The sequence below is a fragment of the Caloenas nicobarica genome, chromosome 2, assembly GCF_036013445.1.
Source record: "Caloenas nicobarica isolate bCalNic1 chromosome 2, bCalNic1.hap1, whole genome shotgun sequence".
NCBI lineage: Eukaryota > Metazoa > Chordata > Aves > Columbiformes > Columbidae > Caloenas > Caloenas nicobarica.
The window spans coordinates 40906246-40932841 of NC_088246.1; the positions used below are offsets into that span (position 1 = coordinate 40906246).

The following is a 26596-nucleotide window of genomic DNA, read 5'->3' on the forward strand; positions in this document are numbered from 1 at the left end:
GTTTTATGGATACAACACGAGGGCAGGTGCCAATACTGTTTCTAATCCTTAAATATCTCAGCAGTGCTTCAAGTTCTCAATTTCTGTATGTTCGGTAGCATGGGCTCCACCTACACCGTAACCATGAGTCAGAAGAAGTACAATGCTTCACAGCTCAAGCAGGGAGAAACTTTTCCTTGTACATGTGCAGCAGGAACACATTTTACTTTTTAATTCCCTTTAGCTGTTAAAAGGTGGAAAATATTTTGACTTGTCGTTACCCCTTTACCCTTGGCTGGTGTGTTTCCCTGTCAGGTGAAGAAAGGTTTGAGGTGATAAAAGTTTACATAAAGTAGCCAAACATAAACTGCATGTTATGTAAAGATTAAAGCGGCAGGGTCAGCACAGGGACAGAGGTATCTCAGGCCCACACAGCCGGCTATCTGACAGCCAGTTCTGTCGGAGGTTTGTTTTGTTACAGGTTAATGTTATTCATACTAAACACGTAACATTTAAGCGTGGCTCTGCCTTGGCCTCTCCCGTTCCTTATTGCGCTGCTTGCCACAGAGGCAATGCCTCCTTGCGTGGGAGGCGAGATTAATTTAATTAATTCACCTGACTGCAATCACGCTATTGCACCCATCTCCAGCCGGGATGCCCTACGTCATCCCACGTTGTGAGTGGCCCGGGGGCTGTTTGTGCCATCAAGCCGTGCTAACGCGACGCAGTAGCCTTGCGGTCGAAACCACCGCGACACAAACACAAAAGTGTGACCGTAAAGTCACCGGCCTGGGCCCTCTCTCCGCGCTGGGGAAGGCGCCGCTGCCCCCCCGCACCCGGTACCACGTCCGACCGCAGCTGCCCGGAGCCTTCGCTCCCCGAGGGGCACCCGGCGTGTCCCCGGCTGCTCCGTGCGGTGGCTTCGCGGAGACAAAGGCCACGGGGAGCTGCGGGCAGCGGGACCGGGCGGGGGAGGAGGAAAGGGGCGACCGGCGGCGGGAACAAAGAAGCAGAAAAAGACGAGAAGAGCAAAGAAAGTTGATACCGGCCCCCGCCGCCCCCCTGCCCTGGCCCGGCCCGGCCGCGCCCCGCACCCCGCTGCCGCCCGCCCCCGGGACTTTCGCCGGGCACAGGCGGCGGCGCGGGGCCGGGCTGAGCTGGCTGCGGAGAGCGGGAGGGCCGGGTGCCCCAACCTCCGTCCCCCTGCGCAGCCCCGACGCCCGGCTGAGACTCCGCGGCCCCCGCATCCCCTCTCGCCTCCTTCCTACTCGGCCCCGCTGGCCCCGCCCAGCCCCCGCCCCCCCCCGTGCTTCCCTTTAACGCGCGCTCCCGCCGCCGGCTCTTCCCCCTCCTCCCGCCCCAGCCCGGCGGCGCGCGGCCTCCAATGGCACCCTCGGGCGCGCGCCCGCGCCCCATCCCCGCCCCCCCCCCGCCTGTCACTTTCCCCCTCCCGCCCCCTCGCCGAAAGCGCGCGCGCGCTCGCGCGCCCTCCCACCCCGCCCCTCCCTCGGCGGCCCGCGAGCGCCCGGGCTAATTGGCTGGCGGGGGCGCGCGCGGCGCTGGCCGGGCGGGCGGGGACGCGCGCGCGCGCGGAGGCGGCGGCGGCGGGGACGCGCGCGCGCGGCGGCGGCAGCAGCAGCTTCACTTCTCTTCGGGCGGCGGGGGCAGGAGCGGCGGCGGTGGGAGAAGCAGCAGCAGCGGCCGCCGCTGCTGCTCGGGAGAGAGGGGGGGAAAGAGGGACGGTGAAGAGGGCGAGGAGCGCGGGGCAGCGGGCTCATGACTCAGTGAGCGGTTGCAGCCCCTTCCAAGCCCCGCGCCCGGCCGGAGTCGGGGCGACCGCGTCGGATTGTCCCGCAGCCTGTGCCCGGCACCAGCGAGAGACACAGAGGGACCTGCGCTCGCCTGCAGGTAGCAGCGGTTCCCCTCCGCCCGCCCCGTCCCTCCCGAGGTACACCTCTGCCCCGGCTGAGGTCTCCGGCTGCCTCCCCTCCCCCCGCCAGGCTCCCACCCCCCCGTCCCTCGCCATCGCTCCCTCACGGCAGCCCTCCCACCCGTTTAACTGCGACCCTCGGTCTCTACCTTTATCTTTCATCTCCCTTCCCCCTTCCGCATCCCCCCCCGGCGCTGACTGGTACCCCCTTCTCTCCCACCCCCCCTTGTCATCTCCGGCCGTGCCCTTTCTTAGCAACACTCCCGTCCGCCCCTTGTCGCCCCCCGCCACCTCGGCATCTCTGCCACCGCTCCCCCCTCCCCCTGGCTCCATCCATCCTCCGGCCATCGCTCCAGCCTCCATTGCTCCTCAGCATCCCCGCACCCCTTCAGCAACTCTTCCGTGTCCATTTGTCCTGCTTGCCCCGCTGCGGGCGGGAGCAGCGCCCACCCCCGCTGCGCCTCCCTGTCCCCCCCCGGCCCCACTCCGCGCCCATCGCGTGGTCCCCGCGGCACTCGCTGCGCCTCTGGGTCGCCCCAGCGCCGGGGTACCCCCTACCCCTCTACTCCGCATTGACCGCGCCTCCCGGAGTGCACTATCCCCACATCCCCCCCTCCGCAGCGGTGGGCATCCCGGGCCGGAGCCCCTCGGGAAGGGCACTACCCCTCCCCTCACACGGAGCTCCCCGAGGAGCCCCCGCAGCCCGCCTTCCACCCTTCCCTCCTGTGCCCCCGGCGTCTTCCTCTCGCAGTCTCCTCCTCCTCCTCTCCACGGCTGTCTCCTACTTCTCACCCTGGCCGGCCGGGGAGGTGCGTGTGGCGTTTGGGGATCCCCGTTCCCCCACTCTCCGCCCCGGTACGCCCCGGTGCCGCACTCTGGGTCTCCCCGACGGGTGAATCGCGTGTGTGCCCACCCGCGGCGCTGGGGCCGTGGGAGCCCGGGGCGTCCCTCCGGGTGTCCGTCTCAGACGTGGACCCTGCCCGGCCAGAAACCGGGCTCCTTCTGCGTCCCCTTCAGTCATGTTTTGGTCTCTTTGCCCTTTACGGTTTCTAATGAAGACGAAGTAAGGCGGCTGCTGCTGTTGCTGCTCTTCGTGGACCCTGCAGAAATATTCAATTTATCTTGGCTTATAGGAAATTAAGACCACTTTAGAAAGACATCATCACTAGCTGTGCCGCCCTTGGGACCCATCTGAACGTTGCCAGGATCTCTCTTTCCCAACTGCTGGTTTTTGGTTTTGTTTTCTTTTGTTTCGTTTTGTTTTTTTCAGGGGTGGTGGTGGTTGTTTTTTTGTTGTTGTTGTACATTGTTTGTTTGTTTCTTTCCCTTTGAGGAGGGATGTGAAAGTGCACGTGGATATATATAACAGAAGCAGGATCTTTTGGACACTCTTCACTAAGCATTGATAGTTGTAGTTAACACTTGTAATCTGTGTCTCTGCTGAATCATCTGACGTTAAGGGAGAGACTTTTAAGTCCACTTTCACTCCTTCCTCTGCCCCCTCTGCTCATTTTTCTCAGCACAACAGCAGGGAGGTTAGTAACCCTCGTCTGAATGTAGAATAGCCTGGCAGCCAGGGACCTGGACATCGTGTGTCTTTCCTCTCGCTCCATGTGACAGTTGAAAACACACTCACAGCCGTCCACATTCAAGGAGTATCTTGTGTTTATCTGTGTTCCCGGCCGTGCAATGTTTTCATAACAATGCCATCCCCCTCAGTTGATTTTTTTTTTCCATTCTTTATTTGTTCGTGTGTTTGTTTGTCTTTAACCATGTTTGAAGTGTCTGACTTTAGGCCTTTTAAAACATACTTTTACCATGATACCGGGCATACCTCGAACTGTGCAAAAATCCTAAAATTGCAGATACCGAGAGGAGAGGGCATGGAAAGAACTGCCTGGATGTCAGAAAGGGGAACAGAGTGAGAAGGAGAGAAGAAAAGAACCCAAGAAACTAGCCAGACATCAAATGACAGATTTAAGCATTTTCCTGTTGTAAACGCTGGCATTATGTGTATATATGCTCTGGGCTACTGTTACAGTGTTTGTCTGCTGGACAGTAACCTGAATTTATGAAGTGAATACAGTTGGTTTTGGATAATAGTAATATTTATAGCTAAGATTATTCACAGCAGTTGTCCTATGCATATAAGCTTTATCAAATACACTCTTTCTGGCCTGCCATGTTAAAGCCTATGCACATTGTGAAGAGAATTTTTCTCATTAAAATTAGATGTATCAAGCAAAGATCAGAACTAAAATCTAGAGTAAACAAAGGCCATCAAAGTGTTCTATAAAGAGATGAGATTGTATTTTAGCTGTATGTGGAAGCAAAGAAAATGGGTACCTACTACCTAAATTGCATTATAGTTATTAAATGTATATTTTGACTTGTCAGAATAGGATACTTTTGTGGTTTATTACCTCTAAATCTTCTGTTGCTTTTATCTTAAAAACTGACAACTAGGATTTAAATATCTAAACATTAACCTGTGTAAATATACAAATTATGTTGAATATAAGGTTCTAGCTGTACTGTAGGAAAATTGTTCTCCAAGAATGAACAATATTTGTGTTTTAATTTTAGGATGCAAACTATGTGTTACTTCAGTTCATTAAATGAGCAGGCTAGGTGTTGGGGTTTTATATAAATTTATATATGGAAATATATTTATAAAATATTGTTTTCCATAATAAAATCCAAAATAGAGCTTCAGCTGATTACGGGAAACCTAGTCCCATATCCACCACTTGCTATTACTTGCTATTTCTTTTACTATCTAAACATTTTGAAGGGATGCCATACTTACCTATTTCCTTTTCACTATATCTTCATAAATTAGACAAAAAAAAAAAATCTAATGCCTCCTGAAGTTAGTTGAATTCTGTCAATAATGCCTGAAAATATTAGTTCTTCCACTCCACCGTGTGTACTAATTGATAGAATTAGATCTTGCTAAGGCTTCTGCAGAATAGGAGTAAATTTAGTTTCTTACAGGCACCTGTAACTAGAACACTTACGGCCTTCTTAAAAAGTGTCCTTTTCAACATAACCCTGTTGGCATTGATCTTACTTTGCCTTTGCTGTCTCTTTCCATAAATATGCATAGGCAGATGAACTTTGTTTAATCCACTGATTGAGCATGGTTGAATCTGAGCCTGCAATCTCATTATTCTCCCTTGACAGAGTATTAAAACATATAATAGTCAAGGTGAATAGTTTTGTTCTTAATTGTGATAGTGTCTGTGCAAGCCAAAGTTCACAGCAATTTAGAACTCTTTGTATGAAAGAGCAAATTCTTTATTCAGACAGATTTGATCAGAAAAACACCCAGATATAAGGGGATTGTGTGGGTGTAAGCAACTAACATTCGGGCCTGTGTGCTTTGAAGGTGCCTCTTTTATTAAAATCTCTAGAGGAGGATATATAAAATATGTATATAAATTACAGGTTTGGAATTAAAGGAGAGATCTTTGGGGTTTGGGTTTGTTGGGTTTTTTTGTAAAATTTTCTGACACTCATTGCCACCACATATGCTAATTCAGTGAGAGTTTTTTGTGGACATCTGCCCTTCATTAGAACAGTTTGAGAAGTCATGACAGCTGTAACAGTGGGCTTGTAATTCCTCATCTGTCGGCATATTATTATACTATTTAAAATGAAGGAAGAAATGAAAATAGCTAACTAGTATCAGAAGTGTACAAATAAAGCATTAACTTGGCTACTGAAATATACTGAGATTTCTTGTCACTTCTTTTCTCTGAAAGCTTTGTTACCTCATGTTGCCTGGGCAGAATTTGTCAGGAAAAAACTTCTTTATATACTTTACCAGCATGCTTACCACTCTAGAACACACCATTTTAGTAAATACAAACACTCCTGTGTTAGTGCCTTTTGGTTCTGTTAATGTTTCCATCGAGCATGCCAAGATGTGGATTTTGTAATGTGGAAACCCACATTATAGGCTTGGAATGAGTCCACAGATTTATTTCATACAGGATGACAGAGAGTCTTAAGATAGTAATAGCTCCCAGTTTTTAACAAACTATGTTAGATTTGAACCGACAGCATAGTGATGAGATCGTTAACTCATTATATTGCCGAGCAGTTGAAAAATACCACTTACAGTGAATGGTATTATACTTGCAGAATTGTATTTCCCACTTAACTACAACAACTTACATTTTTCATGCATACAGGTGTTTATTTTTTATTTGTTATGGGGTTTAAAATGACCAGCTCCTGAATTATTGTTAAGATGCTTACGGCGAAGCTCTTCAGCACTAAGATTACTGAAGTACTGTAACACAAGCATTATGTATAAAGATGTAAACATAAATCTTGTGTGTTATTTCCTTAAGGCATGTAAGAAATACTATCGGGCAGTTTCTTCTGAAAAAGCTAACTTTTGTTGTTTGTTTTTTTGTTCAGAGCAGCATCTGCCATGTCTACAGAGGGGCAGAGAGCTGATGATAGTCCAAGCACAAGTGGGGGCAGCTCCGATGGAGATCAGCGCGAAGGTGTTCAGCAGGAGCAAGAAAGGGAGCAAGTTCAACCCAAGAAAAAAGAGGGCAAAATATCAAGCAAAACAGCTGCTAAACTGTCAACTAGTGCTAAAAGGTAGTGTTCCTTCTGGCTGTTTATTTTCCTTTCTCTTTTCTTTTTTTCAGCTGACCATCAGATGTATGTATTGACTCAGTATATTAATTTTTTTATTATTTTATTATAACACTACTGTGTCAGTGTAATAGCCTTTTGAGGCTGGTCACAATAATGAGACCTGTATACTTTCTTCCTTTCTCTGACAGATTGGCTCTTTCACATGGTTTTAATAGTAGCTTGCATGATAAAAGCTGACATTTTTTTATTGCTAGTAAAACTCAGACAGTTTTGTAGCCTTATAAAATATATCTCTGTATGTGTATGTATGACTGATGTTGAAACTTGTCAGTGTAACTTACAGTTAATTAACCATAAACGTTTCAGACAGTTCAGTAACTCAGCATGTTAGGACTACCGTAATACCTATTGCTCTAAAGTGCTGCGTTTCTTTTTCCCAGATGGTCAGGTCAGAAATATTTGAGTGAACAACAAATGCATGTTGGTTTCATTACCTTAAACTGTAGTCTGTTTTAATACCCCTTTCTTTTCTTTCTCTTTTCTGCGTGATTGGAAAGGTGGGTTTGTAGAACAGCTATTTAAATTATTCTATGCTATCATGTCAATCTCCAGATAACAATTGTCTTGCTCAGACCAGACAGAAGGAATTTACAGCTTAGTGTTGCTCCATTAGTCCATGTAGGGGTGTTAGTCTAGGCAGCGTAATTCAAATTGGATTATAGTGATTGAAGTTAAAAAGCACTTTTAAAATAATCTGACAAGCGACCAATTCTGCAGACTATCCTGATGCAGAATTCCTAGATCCTGTTACTTTGTTCATTCAAGGCTGTGTAAACTACAAGAAAAAACACTGGAGTTGTACCATTATGGTGCTGTGGTAAAGGAGAAGCATCACGGTCCTATAGCCATAATTTATAAGATATGCATGTAGTAGGAGTCTGTAAGCACCATTATATGGACATGTGTGTACATCTCTACAGGATTCAAGTCTTTGTCTTGGCTTAATCTGTCCCTTACCATTTACATACTTTTATGAACTGAAGTCTCTTTTGTCTTTCCAGTGAGGTATTTTCATACACCTTCCTCACAGCTAGCCTATGTGAGGACTGTGGTGAAATGCTTTCTGAAGACCCATTCCTGCTATTAGGCGATTACCTAGTCATATTGCTTAAAGGGTGTCCAACAAAGCTTGCCCATATTTCTTTTTATGACTCAAAGGAGAAAAAAACACCCAGCTTTCACTTCAAACCATGATGTTATTCATGTAGTTAATCCTCACAGCCGTTACAGTTTCTGGCCTTCTTCTGTTTCGTCTGCTTCCTGCTATTGTTATTTTTTTTAGTATTAGGAATATTGGTCTAGTCGTGACATTTAAGGTCATAAAAAACAGGTTTTAACATCTTCAGAAAAGAGTCTATGTATTCTGAACTTTGTACGATGCCTAATGTAATGATGCCACAATTCTGACAAGGGCCTGTGGACACTATCCTATTAAAAAATTAATAACGATATGTCAGAAATTGGTCTATTAATCTTAGCTTTGTATCTTCAAAGCTTAGAGCTTTTATCAACATGCATTTCACAGTGATAGAATTACTTAAACCTTTTAAAGTTTAATCATATCTGCTTATGGTTCTGCTGAAACTAATTATGCCAGTTGCTGACATCAGTACGTTTGCCAGTTAGACTCTAAAGGCAGTTTTACATGTCTGCTAATATTGAAGAACAGCCTTTGATTATGCATTTTAAAAGCTGAGATGACTTATAAGAGTTCTGTAGATATGTGCACAATAAATAATATTTTTGAAAAAATGTATTTTAGGAGTGCTGGTTGTCATAGCACTTTGTGGAAGGATCACAGCAACATAGCTTTTACATTAATAGGGTTTTTTCTTTTTTGTTCTTTTTTCTTTTTTTTCTAGTATTCAGTAGTTTGTCACTGTGTTAGAATTAGGATTACGTTTCTATATATTCTTAATCTAGTCAGGTTTTCCTATTACAGATTTTGTTTCTTTGCTTTTTAATTAAAATCAGTAATGACTCAAGAAAGGAAAATCAGAAATTAGAGGATGAAAAGGAGAGGAGTAACATGAAGTAAGGAAAAATAACAGAGAGTCTTCAATATAAGTATTACAGAAACTGTCTATATAAAATATCTTCATAGTAATATTATTATTTTTGTTCATTAGAAATTAAAAATAGTGCAGGAATAAGGCTATACTCCTTCAATGGCAATGTTGTTCTTGACCAGGTTAAAAAAGTAATCTTTTAAAAATTGAAATAAATTGAAGTAATTCAGCTCTCCTGTTGAAAAAAAGACTGAATATATGCTTAGCGACTTTTTCCTTTTCCAGCTTTTGAATTCTGTGGGTTTATATGGCATTACTTTAAAGTCACAATAATCTTCACTTAAGTGTTTCACTATGCAATTCCTTCTAATAACTCTGTTACAGCTAAAGGACTAAACTCTGCTAAAATCAATAAAAACCCTGAACAGCAGAGCGTAGTGCAGTTGCGGCTTTGGTCAAGATTCCTTAATTCCTGTTTAGAGCAGAGAACACCAGCAAGTTAAGCTGGAGTCACAGACTATGGACTTGATTCTAACTGGAGTTTGGGAGTCACGTTTTCTCACTTGAAAAGCCTTTCTGCGCATATGGAATTGTAGTCACAGTATTTTTGGATTATGTTATGATACCTACTGTGTGTCTTGGATTACAATGAGGATTTGTGCCTCTGTATTTGGAATACTTCTGTTCTGCCTTTTATTTGTGTATTTATGGAGTCAATTAGATCTAAAACATTTTCAGTAGTATTAGGTTTTATATAAATCAAGATTTAGCAGTGTGCTTTTACTGGTGTAAGAGTAAACTGCTACCATGTCTTATGTATGAATATACTACTCCAGCAATTTACTGCTTTCCAAAATGATCTGATTATAGAGGCTACATGAAACCACTTGTATTCATATTACATTACAGTAAGATTTTTGGTTTTAAGATAGGGAGTTTCCTCTGTTAGCATCACTATAGATGGCATCAAGAAGGCAGAATGCCATCACACGCCGTCCTTTCTCTGTCAATACTTTTAGGGCTAGCTGCTACACAGGTGTAATAGCTTACAGCATATGTCATGCAGAGTACCGGTCCTTCAATTTTCCTCACCCAGAGGGCATCGCCTTAAAAAGCAACCTTTCTTACCTAACATGTCAAGATTGAGAAACTTGCTGCATATCACAATTACAGTTCAGACACGGAATTGAATTGCTGTCCTTGAAAACAGCAGGCATCTTGTTACCTCTTAAGTAGCAAATCTTAGCATGACCTTTGGATTGAGAGAAGTGTAACCATTCTTGGCTGACATAGTAGCTCAACAAATAAATGTATTGTTTTGCTTGGCTCCTGGAGTTGATAGTTGAAAATCTGTCAACCTTTTTGTCCAGGCCTGGAATTTTTTAATAAATATCTGTGCCCACAGTGAATTGTGAACTTTAAAACTTTAGTTGTATTTTTTTTCTTTTCTTTATTGAAATAAGTTACAACCTTAAGGAGTAGCAAATAGGTAATGCATTAAATTTGTTTTAAATTCAACAAAATAAAAATGAACTTCCCCCCCTCTTTTTTCCTCTGAGAAATTTAGCACAGCAGTATTTTAAAGGAATCTGGGCATTATATTTAACGTGTTGAATAAGATGACAAAATACGGAGTGCTTTTCCTTGTGAGAAATATTCTTGTCATTTATTGTGCATGTAGTATGGAGGCGAGAATATTTCTTTTCCTCCAGCATGAAACTAACCATCTTTAGATCAATTTCCTGCTCAGTCACAGTTCATGTAAGATTGCAATACATACCAGTGATCACATTTTTTAGTATTTTCTAAATAGCATATTCTTCCGTATGGATTGTTGGTTCACCTGGCTTTTATGGGTAACGAGGCATGTATTTTGGAAAAGTAGACGTGGTAGAAATAGCTTATTGTCATACAGTCCTTTATTTTGCTTCTTTTCCTATTAATCGTATTGGGAAATCCTCCGACATGTTCAGTTCTCTCTTAGCTTCAGAGAACTCTTACTGTTTCATGAAGGAAACAACACACAGTCCCCCTAGGCTTGGAAAAGTAGTAAATATATGTCTCTGAGAATTAATAATATTTGAAATGCACAATGTACTTCATGCTTCTGAATTTAGGGGTAGATTAACCTTTGCACTATTACTGGAAGGCAACTGTGTTTCTTCTTTTCTGTTAGTAAAATGGAGGGGAAAAATATTTTAATATGTATATATATACAAGAGAGAGAGGGGTCAAATGACTTCTTTAAGACCGAAAGAAGAGTATCAGATCTGACATTGCAAATTAAATGTCCCATGTATACAGCCAAGGGCTTTGATTACTAGCAAGGGCTTCTCCTCCTGCTGTCACCCCACTCCCCAATATATAATAAACCAGTATGTGATTAGTTTAAATATAAACTGGATTTTAGTTTAGAGTCCTTTTTCCCCTCTGACATAGCTAAACATAACTGTACTGAGGCAGAAAATCCAAAGAAAGAGATGCCAGAAAGGACCCTGTAAAAAAATGTTTTGTTGCCAGAGGCTGCATATTCTCGCGGTGAACCCTCTGTGGTCAGCGAAGGAAATGAGGCACATCCTCTCCTGTGCCAGATTCTGAGGGCAGCTCAATGGAGATACGAAACAAGTGCCAGAGCGATGGAATAACTCGTGCAGACAAAGGCCAGCTTGTACATTGGAGGTCTCTATCAGTGCAAAGCTCTCTGGGATGTTGTCTGATGATTTAATTGTAACTCTGAATGCTGTGACATGTGAACAAGCGATTGCGTGTCAGCTGCTCTCCAGAAACTGTTTATGAATGTGCTCTCAGCATGAATGCAAGGTAAATTAAGGTTGCAACAAAAGAGGTTGTAAGGTGTATATATTAATTTTAGTGTGGGGTGCCACGGAGTAAAAGAATAAATACAGACAACTTGCTGAGAAGCAATTGATGGACAGTATCACATTAATAGGTTGTATCTTGTTTGTATAAAAATAATAATGAATGAAAAATCTCTTTATCTTAGATACTTGCAAAAGCAATTAGGACTTTTGAACATAAATAGAAAGTACCATCTGATCAATTATTGCTTGAAGCAGAAAGGTGTTTTGTTCTTGTTTGCTCAATCACATTAAAAGCTTGAGAATGGAGCATTTTAGTGCTCTTGGCATTAGAAGTTAGAAATTTTGAGTTGAACTAGAACAGAGGGAGAAAAGGAGAGAGCCCTATACTCTTTTGTTTTCTGTATGGAAAGGACATGGGTTAGGAGTTAGGAGGAAGAATGGGAGGTTTTTTATCTAGGACTTAAGCTACTCTTGTCAATCCATTCTTGATGTGTCTCAGACTCATTGTAACTCAATGAAATATTAACTGCTCTTACTACTATATGTAAAGCAAAGGAATAATCCCTGAATCTAGAGAAGTTCAACGCAGTCATTCTGTAACTTCCTGAAAGGCAGAAAAAGGAAAACAAGCCATAAAACATGAAATTGAGAGAAATTTCATGCTACCTAGGTTTCCCATGATTTGAATTTGTGATAGTGTAAACTTAAAAAACACAGTAGAAATTTGACATATTCAGAAAAAATATTTTAAGCATGTAAGTTCTCCTTTCTCCTTTCTAAAATGGGATTGTTAAAATAGGGTAACTTTTTAAAAGCAACATGTTTGTTATGCTTAGGCTTCACTAATCAGATTTTCCCTTTTAAAAAATGTGGTGGATTTTCAGTGTCACTACAATGTCTTGCTGCAAATATTGACTAAGCAGGCTGTGCCTGTATTTTTACAGGAAAGGAATGCTGTTTATTGGGGAAATTCTGTGTACTGGAGATGCAAGTATTTCGATGAGTAGAAAAAGCAAATAAACATCGAATATCTCCCCCTCTACAGAAGTATCTAGTGTGTGTGTATGTAGAGTTGGGATACATAAAAGTTAGAAGAAAAGCTAAACATCTGAAAGAGTGTTTTTATTTTTACAACCATATCAGCTGATCTAATAAGCGCTTATTACCTCTACCTTCAAATCTTGCCCACGTATATCCTAATTATTTCAGAATGAGAATGATAAAGGGTTGGAGTTTCTGGTTCAGGCCAGTTCCTCTGCTGCCTTTGGTTCATTTATTCATTATAGCCATAAAATCAACTCATAGTGGCATAAGGGGAATTTTGATAGTGGCTGTGAGACTCCTTAGCATGTAAGATTGTATTGGGATCTTAACATTATATAGAGATTAAACTGCTCATTTTTATGTTATACATGCCAATATAACTGAATGTTTGTTTTGATAAACCATTTTATTTGCCTGTATTTATGTGCAAAATGGGTGGTGGTCATTTTTAGGAAGATTTGTGTATACTTCAGGTCAGGCCTGAACTTTGGGGTTGTGGCTTGAGCATGTGTCTCAGGAATTTGAGTGGTATTATCGTGCAGGTTTTCTTTCTTAGCATAGAGAATGACAGGAATAGCAATGTGCTCCTGTACATGAAATCTTGTGAAGGAGAAGGGAAGAAGAAAATGCTGAGGGTGCACTGAATTGTTTTTCTTTTCCTGCTGTTAAATGTTCATGTTTTTGCACTGAAGTAGCCTAGAAAAAGAAACCTTGGGCGTAGTTTGTAGGGAAGGTGGCCATTGCAGTCCTGCTTATGGCATCATCCTCTGGCAAGTCTTTGGGAACTGTAAACTCTTACAAGTTCCTTTGGGAGCTCCGCAAACTCCTACTCTGCAAGTTTAAATTTCTGCAGAGGGGAAGATGCTGGCTCTTATGAAACTGCTGGTATAAAGAAAAAGAGCCCATACGGCCAGATGTGGCAGAGATCAGGAATTGAAGGACTTGACATGGGAGCATCAGCCTGGGAATATCCAGAAATCTTTAACAACGAAGTTACTCTGCCTGGAGGAACAGCTCCGACAGGATAACTGTAACAAGTATAGCACCTCTGGGATCTGTACTGGACTTGCCCACCAGCTTCACGTCTTCATCACTGACCTGAAGGATATGGCAAAGCATCCTCTCAAGTTTGCAGATGACACCAAGTTGGGGGGAGCAGGTGGTACAGGCAGGGGCAGGACTATTGCTCAGAGGGATGTCATCAGGCTGCAAGAGCGGGTGGGTGGGGAACTTGTGAAATTCAATAAGGAGAAACACAGCATCATGCATGAGGCAAGGACTAAGGCCTTGTAACAATACCGGCTGGGGAGCAGCTCTGCTGAGAAGGACACGGGGGCTCTAGCAGACAGCAAGCTCAAGATGAGGTGGCAACCAAGGCTGATGGCCTCCAGGGCTGTGTTAGCAGGAGCACAGTCAGTAGGTGCAGGAAAGCGATTTATCTGCCTTTACTCAGCTCTCATTAGACTGCATCTGGAATAATGAGTGCCCAGTATTGGGCCCCCCAGTACATAGAAGACACAATTTGGAGCAAGTCCAGCGTCAGGTCTCCAACCTGGCCAGGAGGCTGAAGCACTTCCCTTTGAGGATGGACTTTGTGGGGGGCCTGATAGCAGCCCCAAAATACCTAGAAGGAGGTTATGGAGAAGATCAGAGTGGGCTCTTTCCAGAAGGGTGACAGACAACTATCCTATGAAGTTGGGTTTTTTGCCCTGCCAATACAAGGTATACTAAGAAGCTAAATAATCTGGAGAGCAAGAGCTATGAGGCATATAGGCAGAGGGGAAATAGAGAAGGAGGATATACAAGACATTTAGTTGTTTTGTGAGTGAAGAAATGAGCTGAGGACCCTGACCTATAGAAAAAGTGGGATTTTCTAGGTGGCTGCTCATGGCATAACTTGTCTCAGATTGGAGGCTTGTTTTTCAGAAAATATTTGATTTTTAGTTCAATGTTTTCTTGAGCGGTTTCATGAAACCTTATATCATCAGCTTTCCATCAGAAATAGTAAGAATTATATTTTATTATTATTGATTGCTGTAGAAATGTTTATGAACTTGAAATAAATATATTGAAAAAAAGTCCTGATTATATTTTTTTTTCTCTTAAGAATTCAGAAGGAACTTGCAGAAATTACATTAGATCCTCCTCCAAACTGTAGGTAAGTTCACCTGGATTTTATTAATTTAGAATATGGAAACGGAACATATGGAATTATGGAAATTGCATAGGGGACTGGGGTAAATTTTAGCTATTCCTTTATGCTGATTACTTAGTAATTTTGGAATAAAAGCTGGTAGATAACATGTGTTTGCCCACATACAAGGAATTGATATGACATGCTTTCTGTAATGGTGAAAACTGATGAGCTTTATCATGCACTAATAGATACATGGTGAAAAAATCAAATCACCCTTCATTTGAGGTATTAAATCAATAGCATTTTGTTTGATTCTGTAAAATGTAATCTTAGTGGCAGTTGCTGGTACGTTTGATTCCTTTTTGTTGCAAATTGTTAACACACTGTGAATATAATGGAGAAAGAAAAATGTTACAGGCACAAAGTATTACTGATCTCTGACTGTGTTTCTGGTGATCAATTACAATATTCAGTGGAAACTTGCTGAAATAGAGTATATCATTGCATAGCCTTTCAAATAATGACTTTGTGCTTGTGTGGGTTGGTTTGTTTGTTTGTTTTTTGTCAGGTATGTTTACTTCCGCTGTGTTTAAAATTGGCTTTGAAATGAGTAATGAGAGAGGCTTAGAAACCCTGGCTGCCCAGGGGCCAGGGAGATATACAGTTGTTTTCCGATGGCTGTCTGGGGCTGCTTCTCTGTCAGCCTGACGTGTGGTCAGTGCTGGAGCTTGGCCAGAGCTGCTTTGGGGAGCTCTGGCCACCCCACCTCTTGTGGCGAGAGGTCGGGCGCGGTGCAGAGGAATATCTTCCACCCGGTCCTGCCAACCCATTTCAACCGATGTGGTTTAGTAGGATTCATTCTGTTAGTGCAGTAAAAAGAAAGATTGATAGAAATGGCTGATTGCCTGCAGCTTTTGTAATGAATCCAAGTACGTTTCAGTATCAAATTAGCTAAGCAACTGGTAGTAAAAATGACAGTCAGCTTTATTGTTTTGGTCTGTCTCTTGACAAAAGTATGTGTGAGAAAATATTCTAACAAGATTTGATGTGGTTGTGCTGGATCTCAAGATATAAGTCAAGTGGCTATGTAGTGGAGCAGCCTTGCAATAATAGCGTTCAAAGAGTATTTCAGTCAATTAGGATGAACAGTTCTTTGCTAGATAAAACATTTTAATAGCTAAGCTGTTCTGTCATACTTATTGCTGTGCGCGAGTCTTCAGTCACATCAAAGCTCTTTCAAATGGCAGATCTTTACTTAGGTGTTGATGACTGATGCCTATTAGTGGATTGATTTGCTGAGATTAATATATAACTTCAGTCTGTTGTAGAAGAATGCATAAGTCTTTGAACTGAGTCTAGAAGGCTGGTAGTTTTTATAGCAGTGTCATTTGTTCTAGTTTTCTGAATCCTTCCCTTTGTAACAAAGCAGTTGTATACTGAAACAAGATACTGTTATTTGACTTTCTTTTGCTACCAAGGGTAAAGTGAGCATTGGCTGTCTTAGTGGAAAGCCCTTTGGTGACTTGCAATTAAAAAAAATAAAGTGAGCTGGAGATTTCCTGTGTTTTTTTAATTATTTACACTAATGATAAAATAGCAATAAAGTGCACTGCAGGATGCTGTTTTACCAGATGAAAAAATAACATCTAACTTTGTGTGTCTGCTGCTTTAACACAGTCCTTAAGATGCAGAATTATTTCATGTTGTGATCTTGATAGATAACCATTAGTAGCTTTACTATTAACAAATATATTTTTATAGTCAATATGAAATCACTTCATTTGGTTTTATGCTCTGTTGACACAGTCTAAACAGTGTTTTCATTTGAACTTCATCTATTTTCTATTATAGTTAAACATTACAAAATAAATACATCAGCCAGATATGATCCTTCAATATAATGAAGAAAGCCAAGCTGGAATATAGTATGTCTTACTCTAAAGTATTGATACTTACTTTCTTGTTTTAGTGAAATTTAGATCATTGTTGTAAGAGATGTTATATTTTCTGGGAAAAAACCCTGCATTTCATGAAGATAAGTTCCTTACAGATTCCTATTTGAAATGGTTGTGATTCCAGCTTTCCTTCACTGTGTATACTCTTTTATTTCAGTGGCGAGTTTTAAGTATAAAATAAATCATGACTGGGCAATAGGAATGTGATAAATCTCAAACCCAATTGTCACACAAGACACGAAGAAAAGCTGTATTATTCAAGAATGCTCTCTGAGTAGTTATTTAGGAACTTCTGATAGATAGGATATTGAGCTGAACTGGAACTTGGGTGAAGTATTGTAAGACATGTTGCAAGACTTTCCATTAACTACAGCAGGCCAAAGCTTCAGGTTTGTCTCATTCGGGAAAAAACCTCCAAATGGAAAAGTATCTGTAGTACAGTAACATCCCTTAATGGCACGCTAGGCTAGCTATGCAGTCGGTACAGGCTCCAAGGGAGTTGCAGCTTCCACTTCTGCAGCTTCCACTTCTGCAGCAGCTGCAATCTTAACACTTCCCCCGCCTCATCCCCATAAAGAGAATAGTCTGTATAATCTTCTTGTTTGTCTGGAAGACAAAAATGTCTTGCTCACACATGTGCCTTGTAATTGGCAGATTATCACTGCTGTGACTTGCGGCATCTTTCCAAAACTATGGAAAGCTGTGGATTTCGGAGTTCCTAAAAAAATCTGTCACGTTTGGCTTTAAAACAAGATTTAATGTTGTAAGAAGTTGGAGTTGCCTGCCTCCCTAGGTATTGCTGTATTTCATATTCTATACTTTGGGTTCTGGGCAATAGGAAGAGTCCTCTTGGCTTCCCAAACTTTGCATCGTTCCTCAGGACTGAGAATGTGTAATGTTCTAAGTGTCAAAAAGTCAAGTTAGAGGGTGTGTAGGAGTTGAACAGTGTAATCATTGCTATTTTTGGAGTAAGGCATGTCATAAAAAAGCCTGTTAGAATTCACATTTAACAGAAAGAACTGGATGGGTTTTGGTACGTGTTTTGTCCCATTCTTCCCCCGCCTCCCCCATTTACTTTTGTATAGAGAAGAATTTACTGTCAAGGAGAGTCCTGAATGCTGAGCAGGTACATTTGTATTTTAAATCTTCAGCATTGTGAAATTTTAGTTTGTCAGGAGACAGCATACCTAAATTGTAGACGTTTGCCACTCTTCTCTTTTTTTTTTCTCATTGAAATACCAAAGCTTGATTGCTAGAAATGTTGCACATAATATACCTCTGAGTAGTGCAGAGTATATCTTTTCTCACGGGCAATAAAAACCTCATATTTAAGTGTCATTTTCATATATTGCCTTGCTGGAAAAGGGGAGTAGTCAGGAATTCTTGTAGCTAAAATAATGGCTTTTCAAACTTTCCCATATTTTGGACTGCATCTTGCCCAAGACAATACATTTCATAGAATACAACTTCTATTGTCAGTGTTGTATACTATTTCCCTTCTCACTGGCAAGAGAACAACATCTCTGTGGCAACTTATACCAATTGCTTACATGGGAAAATAATATTTGGAAAGTATTTAATGTATTTTTAGCTTATTTAAATGTGAATTTAGCAGCTGGAAACAAAGAGAGCCAGTGCAAAGCAAATAGCAGCTCTCTGTGGACACCACTTGGAGCAACTGCTCAAAATTTTCCTATTAAGTCACTGTTGTTCTCTATCTTCCTCTTCATGTTTTCTTTTGATGTTCTCTAACACATTTGTCACTATTCTTTTCTGTGTATTTACTGCAATTCCTTTTATGTGTTATACGTTTTATTTCTTTTTCCCTATAGCAATATGGGCGATGCTTGAGGCTTAGAAATATTCTGTAAAGGGTTGTGCAGCTTAGTGGACAAATTGAGTGGTGGTTCTTCCAAAACGATCAATTTAAAACCCCACATGTAGTCTTTTCTATTAGTTTGGAGCCATTACATAAATTCCTTGCTTCTTATACTATCTGCAAAATTGATAGTCACCCAGCATATCTGATCCTAGTATTTGCTTATGAAAACTAATCACACTGAAAAGGTTGTTAAAACACAGTTCTTTTGGGGGTGATGCAGAGAAGAATGGCAAATTATTCGATTTGGCTCAGGGAGAGAGGTCAGCATCCCTCATGGATGCCTCTTGTGCTACTAACGAATATGTGTAGCCTCATATTCCTGTTCAATATTGCTCTGGCTCATTTTTTGCCGAAATGGTGAGGCCGTGATCTTCACAACTCAAAGGGATTATGTTATTTTATATTATGATATATTATTTTCTTGGGGCCATTGGTATAAACTCTTGCCTAGTGCTACTTTAAAGCTAAGGAGATGACACAAGTGTCAGGAGCAGAAAACAGATGTTAGCACGATTGCATGGGAAGACTTGGGCAGGGGGAGAATATTGTCTGCCTTGCTCTAGGATGCAGAGGAAAAAATTTCTTACAATGAGGGTGGTGAAACACTGGCACAAGTTGCCCAGAGAGGTGATAGATGCCCCATCCCTGGAGACATTCAAGGCCAGGCTGGACAGAGCTCTGAGCAACCTGATCTAGTTAAAGATGTCCCTGCTCATTGCAGGGGAGTTGGACTACATAACCTTTGAAGACCCCTTCCAACCCACACTATTCTGTGGTTCTATGAAGTGTAAGAACCTAGAGCAGCAGGTACAGCAAGTATCTATCGTGCTGCCCTGGCCTACTTGAGTCTCCTTCCTTCTCTCTCACTTGAGGAACTTGTTAAGGAGGTCTTTGCCTCTTCCCGATGTGCACACGCAAACACATGGACACTCACATAGCTTTCCAGTATGAACAAGGAGATGCCTTACAGTTTTTAGACCATATGCTCACAACATCAGTCTGGCTTGGGGGCGGGAGGCATCTGAATAATCTTGGTTATATATATTTCCTTAAAATATTGAGTAAATGTGAAAATATTTAGAGAAAGCAGATAAATACCTTCTCCAAATGTAAAATGCAAACTCAATTCCTCTTGAGTGCTGGAAGAATTCTGTTTTTAAAGCAACTTGCTCACCTAATTTTGCTTCTCTTTTAATTAGTCTTCTTTAGCTTGCATAGAGTTTATGTGATGATTTTGGTAGCATTAAGATCTTGCTCAGTAACACTGCGCATGCTTAGGTAGTTACCACTACCTATTTCGCTACCTTTAGATGCCTGTTGAGTTCTTTTTACTCTTGTACAGAATTCACAGGCTATGTCAGTGAGGTTCTTCCTTGCTCTGTAACCAAAGAAGAAACTTGGAGGCAGTGTAGGCACAGAACAGCATGTCTTTATTTGCTGGTTCCTCCATAAAACTCTGGAAGCACAAAGGGTGATCGGCATCATACTAATTGTTGTTGTGTCCCTTAGAAGGAGTATGTGAGTATAGTGGCTTCTCTGGCTGATAGGGATTTCACCAAAGGACGATCTAGGCACAAAATTCAAGTGGTAAAAAAATCCTCAAGATCTAACAGCTCATATTTTTATTTTAAAAGGGACTGTTATCAGTGATTTTGATCGTTTGAGTTCAGGCTCCATCGGTCTGTTGCCATAGGCACGTGACCAGGATGCATGTGATGCTAATGGGTGAGTGGGATGAAAACTGCAGTAAGGAATACTTGCTCTGAACGTTTTTCCTCACCAACATTTCCAGCCTCCTTGGTATGAATCTGGGCTCTTTTCCCGTTATATTACGTTACCCATGGAGTTTCCCTTCTGCTTTTTTAGGCTTACTTTGGTCTGCTGCTAGTTTTCTATAACCTTCTAGAGAAAATGTGACACAGAAAATTAAATATAACTTTGCCTGGCTCGGCCTCTTAAGAAATTACAGCAAATAGCAACACAATCTAAAAGATATGCATAGAAATGGTTGATACTAATGTGCAGAATCCTGTTGTTTTTAAATCTATGATGTATCAGCACTCAGTTGAGGATAAAATGAATGTAAAGCATATTTGAGTGCTCATTGCAACTGCTTCATTTTTTAATTTTGGTTCCTTTTCTGCTTCAAAAGCAGCAAGAAATATGTCCCAAAAACATGCAAGATAACGATCGCACTGAGATTGTATTTTATAATAGCAACTATACTATATTTTATCACTTGAGTTAGCTTGCCTGGTTTTTATAACTGGTGAGTTTTTTAGATTTATTACTGTGGTACTTTGAAGTACCTTGGATGAAGAGTGTCAGGTTACTTTTATTATGTAATTTTAAAATTTCCTTAGCTATTTTCTTTTAAGACAGTGCAGGACACTATGACTTGTGCTCTACGGTCTAAAGCATCTAACTGTACTAAAACATTTTTTAAAAATATCTGTTTGTTTTCACTGTAAAAGTGACTCTAGACCTTTCAATGTCATATTGTTCACAAAGCATCTGTTTTTAAAAATAACTCACAGATGTTTCTTTTGTGGGTCTTCCATGTGTCAAGGTGCAGTGTACTTGGAAGGCCATCTAAAATACAGTGATGTGATATCTTTGAAAATGTATGTTTGATATGAAAAACCATTAGACAGCACTGAGCTTTTTTTAATTATTTTTTAATTGAATAAACTGAATTCTGAATCTCTGCTAGACTCGATTTCTGATTGCAGTCATGGGGTGATTTTTAGGATTGATTAGATGCAGGACTCAAAAGCTTCAGGATGTATTGTGGGCACTGCTGGCTAGAAACCCTAGCAAGTTTCATGAAGATGAGAAGGGGGAAAAAATAAATAAAGGCAGTAAAGGGAGCTTGCAGCTGGCTGCTCGCCAGGGCCAGCGACTTCACTCGCTGCTGATGAAGTAAGGAACTGGCTGACAACACCCATTAATACCTCCCAGCATAACAATACCTCCACATGATTTCTGCCAGTTCTCCCAGTTTTCAAATAATGACGACTCCTCTCCCAGGAGGAAAAGAGAAAATAGTATTAGAGAAGAATAAGTGTACTTCAGCGAGCGCTGTGTGAGGGCAGATATGGAAGGTCAGGGGGATGCCAGAGCGCATCCCATGGGGCAGCTGAAGCAGAAAAATGAGTGGAGGTTGGGGCATAAGGAGAGACCATGATGATCACACATTCCTTGAAGCAGGTATAGGGCAGAAAAGTACCCAAAACAAGCCTGTGATGGATATGGAAACAATCTTTGATCTTTGCAATGTGCTTAGCGTACAAGATTCGTAAAGCTCTAGTTTAAATTGCAAGTGTGGGGACGGTGGAGTGGAGGATTGTAACAAGGGTAAAAAGAAACATTTTGCTCTTGGTGTGGGAAATTCTGAACTGAGAAATTTTCTTCCAGTGGTTTCATATTGAGTTGCAGCTGGTTTCCCTACAAGCTTGAGTTTGGTTTATGAGATAAAACTGGTATTATATATGCGTGTTTCTGTAATCTCTTCAATACAACCCTCATACAATGCCAAAAAAACCTCTCCCTCCACCAAACCTTAAAACGTGTGTTAAATAAACAATCGTTTCTTGCCAGCAAGGGAAACAAAACCACGTTGGCTGAGACATTGCATCATTGTTAGGAAACTTTGCAAGGAAATATCTACATGTGTAGCTTTTAAATTTAGTTAGCTATTTCTGTGGGGATTTTTTCCTTTTTTTTTTTTCCTAAATGTAGGCTAATGACTTGTATAGAAACTACGTAAGGATCATTTTATTTACAGAAACTTGATAGAGCAGAGTTATTTGAAAGCGTGACTGTAGCAGGTACTGTTGCACTGAACAAGCAGTCACTGCCATTTCATGATAATCATGTAAGAAACATGCTTTTATTAGCAACTCATTACCCTTTAGTAAATTACTAATTATTGAATAAATGGGGGAAATGTAAGGTACTTTGTCTGTTGGTTGGGACTGACAGCATTACTGATAATGAAGTATTTGTTTCCTTAAATAAATGGCACAATCTCAGAAGTGCCTAATGCTGTTGTCTTCAGTACACCCACATTTGAGCAGAATTTGAACTCTGATCTTCTATATAATACTTAAAATTAATTTCCTTTTTAAGAAAACTTTTAAAAAGCATCAAATTCCTGTTATTTCCTGAATGCTATTGTATACCTCTTATTCCTTCCAAAGGAAGAATAGTATTTTCCTCTCTTCATGGAAATACATTTTTAAAAGTCAATCTTTCTAAGATCAAATACCACAATCTACAGCATTTTAACAGCTGTTAACTTATACACTTTTTTTGTTTTGGTTTTTGTTGTTGCTGGTTGTGTTTTGTTTTTACATAGGCATGACAGTCTAAGGCAATGCTGTAATTTATCTTTTATTCTTGTATACATGGAATGTGTGCAGATTTACAATTAGTAGTCTGAATTTAATCAAATTATTTTCCAAAATCTGGCAGAAAAGCTGCAGTTTAAGACTAAAAAGTCATGAACTAGTAACAGAGCATACTTTACAGCATTTCGGAAACAAACTATGAAATTGATCTGGGTGCCGTTTTCTTGATGTGCAATAAAACTTATTTACACTGCAGTTACACATTTGCAGCTTTGTTACAAGCTTTTGGGGGTATCTAATTGGCTGCAGCTTTGAATCATATCATAACACATGCCAAATGTTGCTAATTACAATTAAGATATCTGCTTGAAATAATATTTGTTTTCATTTTCCCTGACAAATTATTTTTTCATTTATTTACATGCCTTTAATTTTTCATTTTAACAGTTCTTGCAGCACTTTATTTTTGTTTCAAAGCTGTGGAATTGGATTAAACAGGGTTTTTTAAACACTTCCATGTTGCTTGGAAAGAAGCCAGTTACTGTGTGTCGGCTTAATAGAAACCATGCTTAGCAGTGCCTCACATATGGCAGCTCATGTTTGTGTGGTAAGGCATTCTGTATTTTAAATATTACCTTTTATACGATAGTCAAATTTATGCCAGAATCTGAAGTTTCCTCTGATTAATGTTAACAAAAATAGCAGAGAGCCAACTGTTTCTGTTTTTTAGGGAGAAATGTGTAATTAAATACATAATTTACTGTCTGCACAAAAGCCATGTTTATGTGGCTTTTATTAACCGAAGATGCATCCTGTGCCTAGAGAAGGCTATAGGCGAGTGATAATACGCTTTTTTGACACTTTTAGCCTTTTAATGTTATAAATATTATGGACACCAAGACGATGACTGTAGCTAGGATTGAAATATAAAGGTTTATGCTTAATTCAGGAGATCGAGTTGTATTTGAAGGTTAAGTGGTACACAGTTACAACAATTACTCTTTGAGTAACACTTGACATAGCTCACAAAGCTTGAAATTCTCAAGGTTTTTTCTGGTTTCAGTGTTTTTTTATTTAAAACTAGTATAACTGGTGTGAAATTTGGAGCTTAGTATAGTCCTTATGAAGTTTAGAGCTTTTAAAAGCATTTTGTTCTGTGTCGTCTGGCTGTAGTCGTTCTGTAAAAAACGCAGCAGTGACTCTTCATAATGTAATTGCTTTATCAGAAAATAATATTGATGGTCAGTGGAGAAATAACAAATAATTTAGTTCCTTCAAAATGAGTGCCTCATGTACAGGTTGGTTTTGGGGGGAGGAGATTTAACTTCTGTTTGGGAGTTATTGACAGTAATCACCACTGAAAATATACATCATAAATCTAACAGGGATTATTATCCTTCTTATTATAACTTGCCAAAGGATTTTTTTTTCTTTCTATGACACCACTGCAGTATCTTCTGCATCACTCATAGTTATATGGGTAATGCATATAAACCTGTAGTAACAAATTGGATTTATTTTACATTTTAAGGTGTTCTAATTCTAAAATGACAAGTGTTCTATTACACTAATTTATGATTAGTCTGTTTACATACAAGAAGGCAGCGTTTAGGACTTGATACTTGTGACCTATTTTTTGTTTTTAAGATAATTACAATATGCTTAGAATAACCATATGGTATCAATTGTAAGGTCATTTTACCATAGATGTGATGCAGAAAATTTAAAAATGCTGTACAATTTCACTATTTGCTGTCTTAGCCTGAATAGGATAAATATACGTGTTACCTATAAAATTAGGCATGTTATAACCCTTCAAAAGAGGATGGATGGAATGTAACACATTTAATTTTCAGAGAAGTTTATGATGGGAAAATTAGATGCCTGCCTAGCATGAAATTTCAGATTTCTTGATGTAAATAATTGGTTGCCAAGCTCATAGCTGTGTCATTTAGACCAGGGTTGCAAGCCAGGGGGAAAACAAAGTTTCAAATGTGGGGCTTGCAGCCAGGGTGGCTTCCTGGGACAACCAGTTTCAGGACTGTTATGGTTAATGCAGCACTAGCTTTTGCAGTAATATAAAGTAACAGTGGTTGGGATTCGTTAAGTGTTGTGGGTTACAGCTGTTGGCTGGAGTTGTCTGAGCCTGAATGTTGCACAGGAATTTTGACTGAGTCTCTAGCGTGAAAATGGACCATTCCCATTATTTCGTGTTTTGTTTAATAGCTTGAAAAGAAGGGCATTCTTGACTGGACTTCTTAGGGAAGACTATCTGGCTTTTGGTTACTGGGAAAGCATTAGTCTTGATCCATGTTATATTGGAGTAAGTTCATTTTTTGCAGCAGGCATTATGGTAGTCACTGGGGCTTATTCAAAACGCATGGTGGGAGTACACCTTTCGGCACTGCACCTCACCCGTCCCGGAGGACTGATTTTGCTGTTTGGGTCAGAAACACAACCATGGCTTCTTGTATCTCCTGCATACAATCACCTGCCATGTTGCCTGCCAAAAACCAATCCTCTGGAGTCACTTTGTGCCTAGGGTACAAAGAGCAGGTTCATTGTCCTGCCTCTCCCTTTGCCGACGTACTTGAGTAAGATCTGCCGTAGTCCTGCTCGGAGGAAAGAGCCAGCTCTAGTAGGGGGAAAAACCCAATGCCAAATGTGTCCCCTGATAATTAGCCATTTGTCTTATTTGTGTTCTGTTACAGATAAAATAAGACCTGTCAGTCTATAAAAATATTTCTGAAAGAGGGCTTGCTTCGCTGCCATGTCTTATTCACGGCAATGTCCTGTCGGTAGCAGCAAGAACAGTAAAACACTTTGACACACAGCGTGCACATTACAAAAATGAAGTGTCGTATCAAAAATGGCTGTAAACATTTTCACAGTCGCTTGTCATTGCACATTTGAAGGTGGGAAATTTTTAGAGAAGATGACTCAATTTTCTTCCTTCGCTACGTGTCTGGGCTGCCTAGGAGGGAAGAAGCATCTACTTAATATGGCATTTCAATGGGCTGTTGTGGGCACAACTACTATAATCCTGGTTGTCTGAGTACGTTCCTCAACAGCCTGTCAACACAGCGATTAGGCATCAATGCAAGAGGACTGTTTCGAATTTTGATCCAGCATTAACTGAATTATAGTGGGAGTTTTAGTGGGATTTTTTTGTTTGGTTGGTTTTTTGTTTGTTTGTTTAGGGCTTTTTGTTGGTTTTGTTCTGTTTTTTTATTTGTAAACTGTAGTCTTTGAAGAATAAGGTGAGGTGATGACAAGTATCGTCAGGATGGGAAACTTTCTAGCTGATAGGCATCACATAATCAACTCGAAAATCTCATTTGAGTCTGATATTACTGTAGTGTAAATCAGATTTAAATTCATGATTCAAGTGTAATGACCTCCTGTATTGCAAACCTCCCTGAGAGATATTTAATTAATAATGTATATTAACTATGAGTGTTCTGGCATATATGCGAGGCATACATTTTTCAGGTAGCCACAAATGCAGCCTCGAAAGCCCACAATGTGGTGGCTGTAGGATGACACATTTTTAATATGTTCTGCAACAACCTGCTTTGCTCCTTACTGAATACAAATAGCTGGGGGACTACAGCTATTGCGGTTTCAGTAGAATCTTTATGATTTATATGTTAATGATAATTTTATTCTGCTGCCAGCACAGAGCACTTTGCAGACTGATATCAAGGTTAATTGTCACTTTGAGAAGAAGTGAAGCACAGTCTGCCAACCTGATGCTCTGCTCAGCTGAGAAAGATAATTGTTATTCAAGTAGTATTTAAATGAGC

General features: G+C 40.7%; 1 protein-coding gene across 2 annotated transcripts in view; it reads left to right on the plus strand.

Moving 5' to 3' along the window:
* The first annotated feature begins 1675 nt into the window (after window positions 1-1675).
* Window positions 1676-26596, plus strand: part of LOC135985436 (ubiquitin-conjugating enzyme E2 E2) — a 210477-nt gene continuing 185556 nt past the window's right edge. The window contains exons 1-3 of one of the 2 annotated variants that reach the window (XM_065628763.1): window positions 1676-1887; window positions 6341-6529; window positions 14572-14622. In XM_065628763.1, coding sequence (XP_065484835.1) covers window positions 6354-6529; window positions 14572-14622 — 227 coding nt within the window. In that variant the 5' untranslated portion in view covers window positions 1676-1887; window positions 6341-6353. Of the gene's footprint in view, window positions 1928-6340; window positions 6530-14571; window positions 14623-26596 lie in introns of both variants that reach the window. The other variant, XM_065628765.1, reaches the window with a different exon arrangement.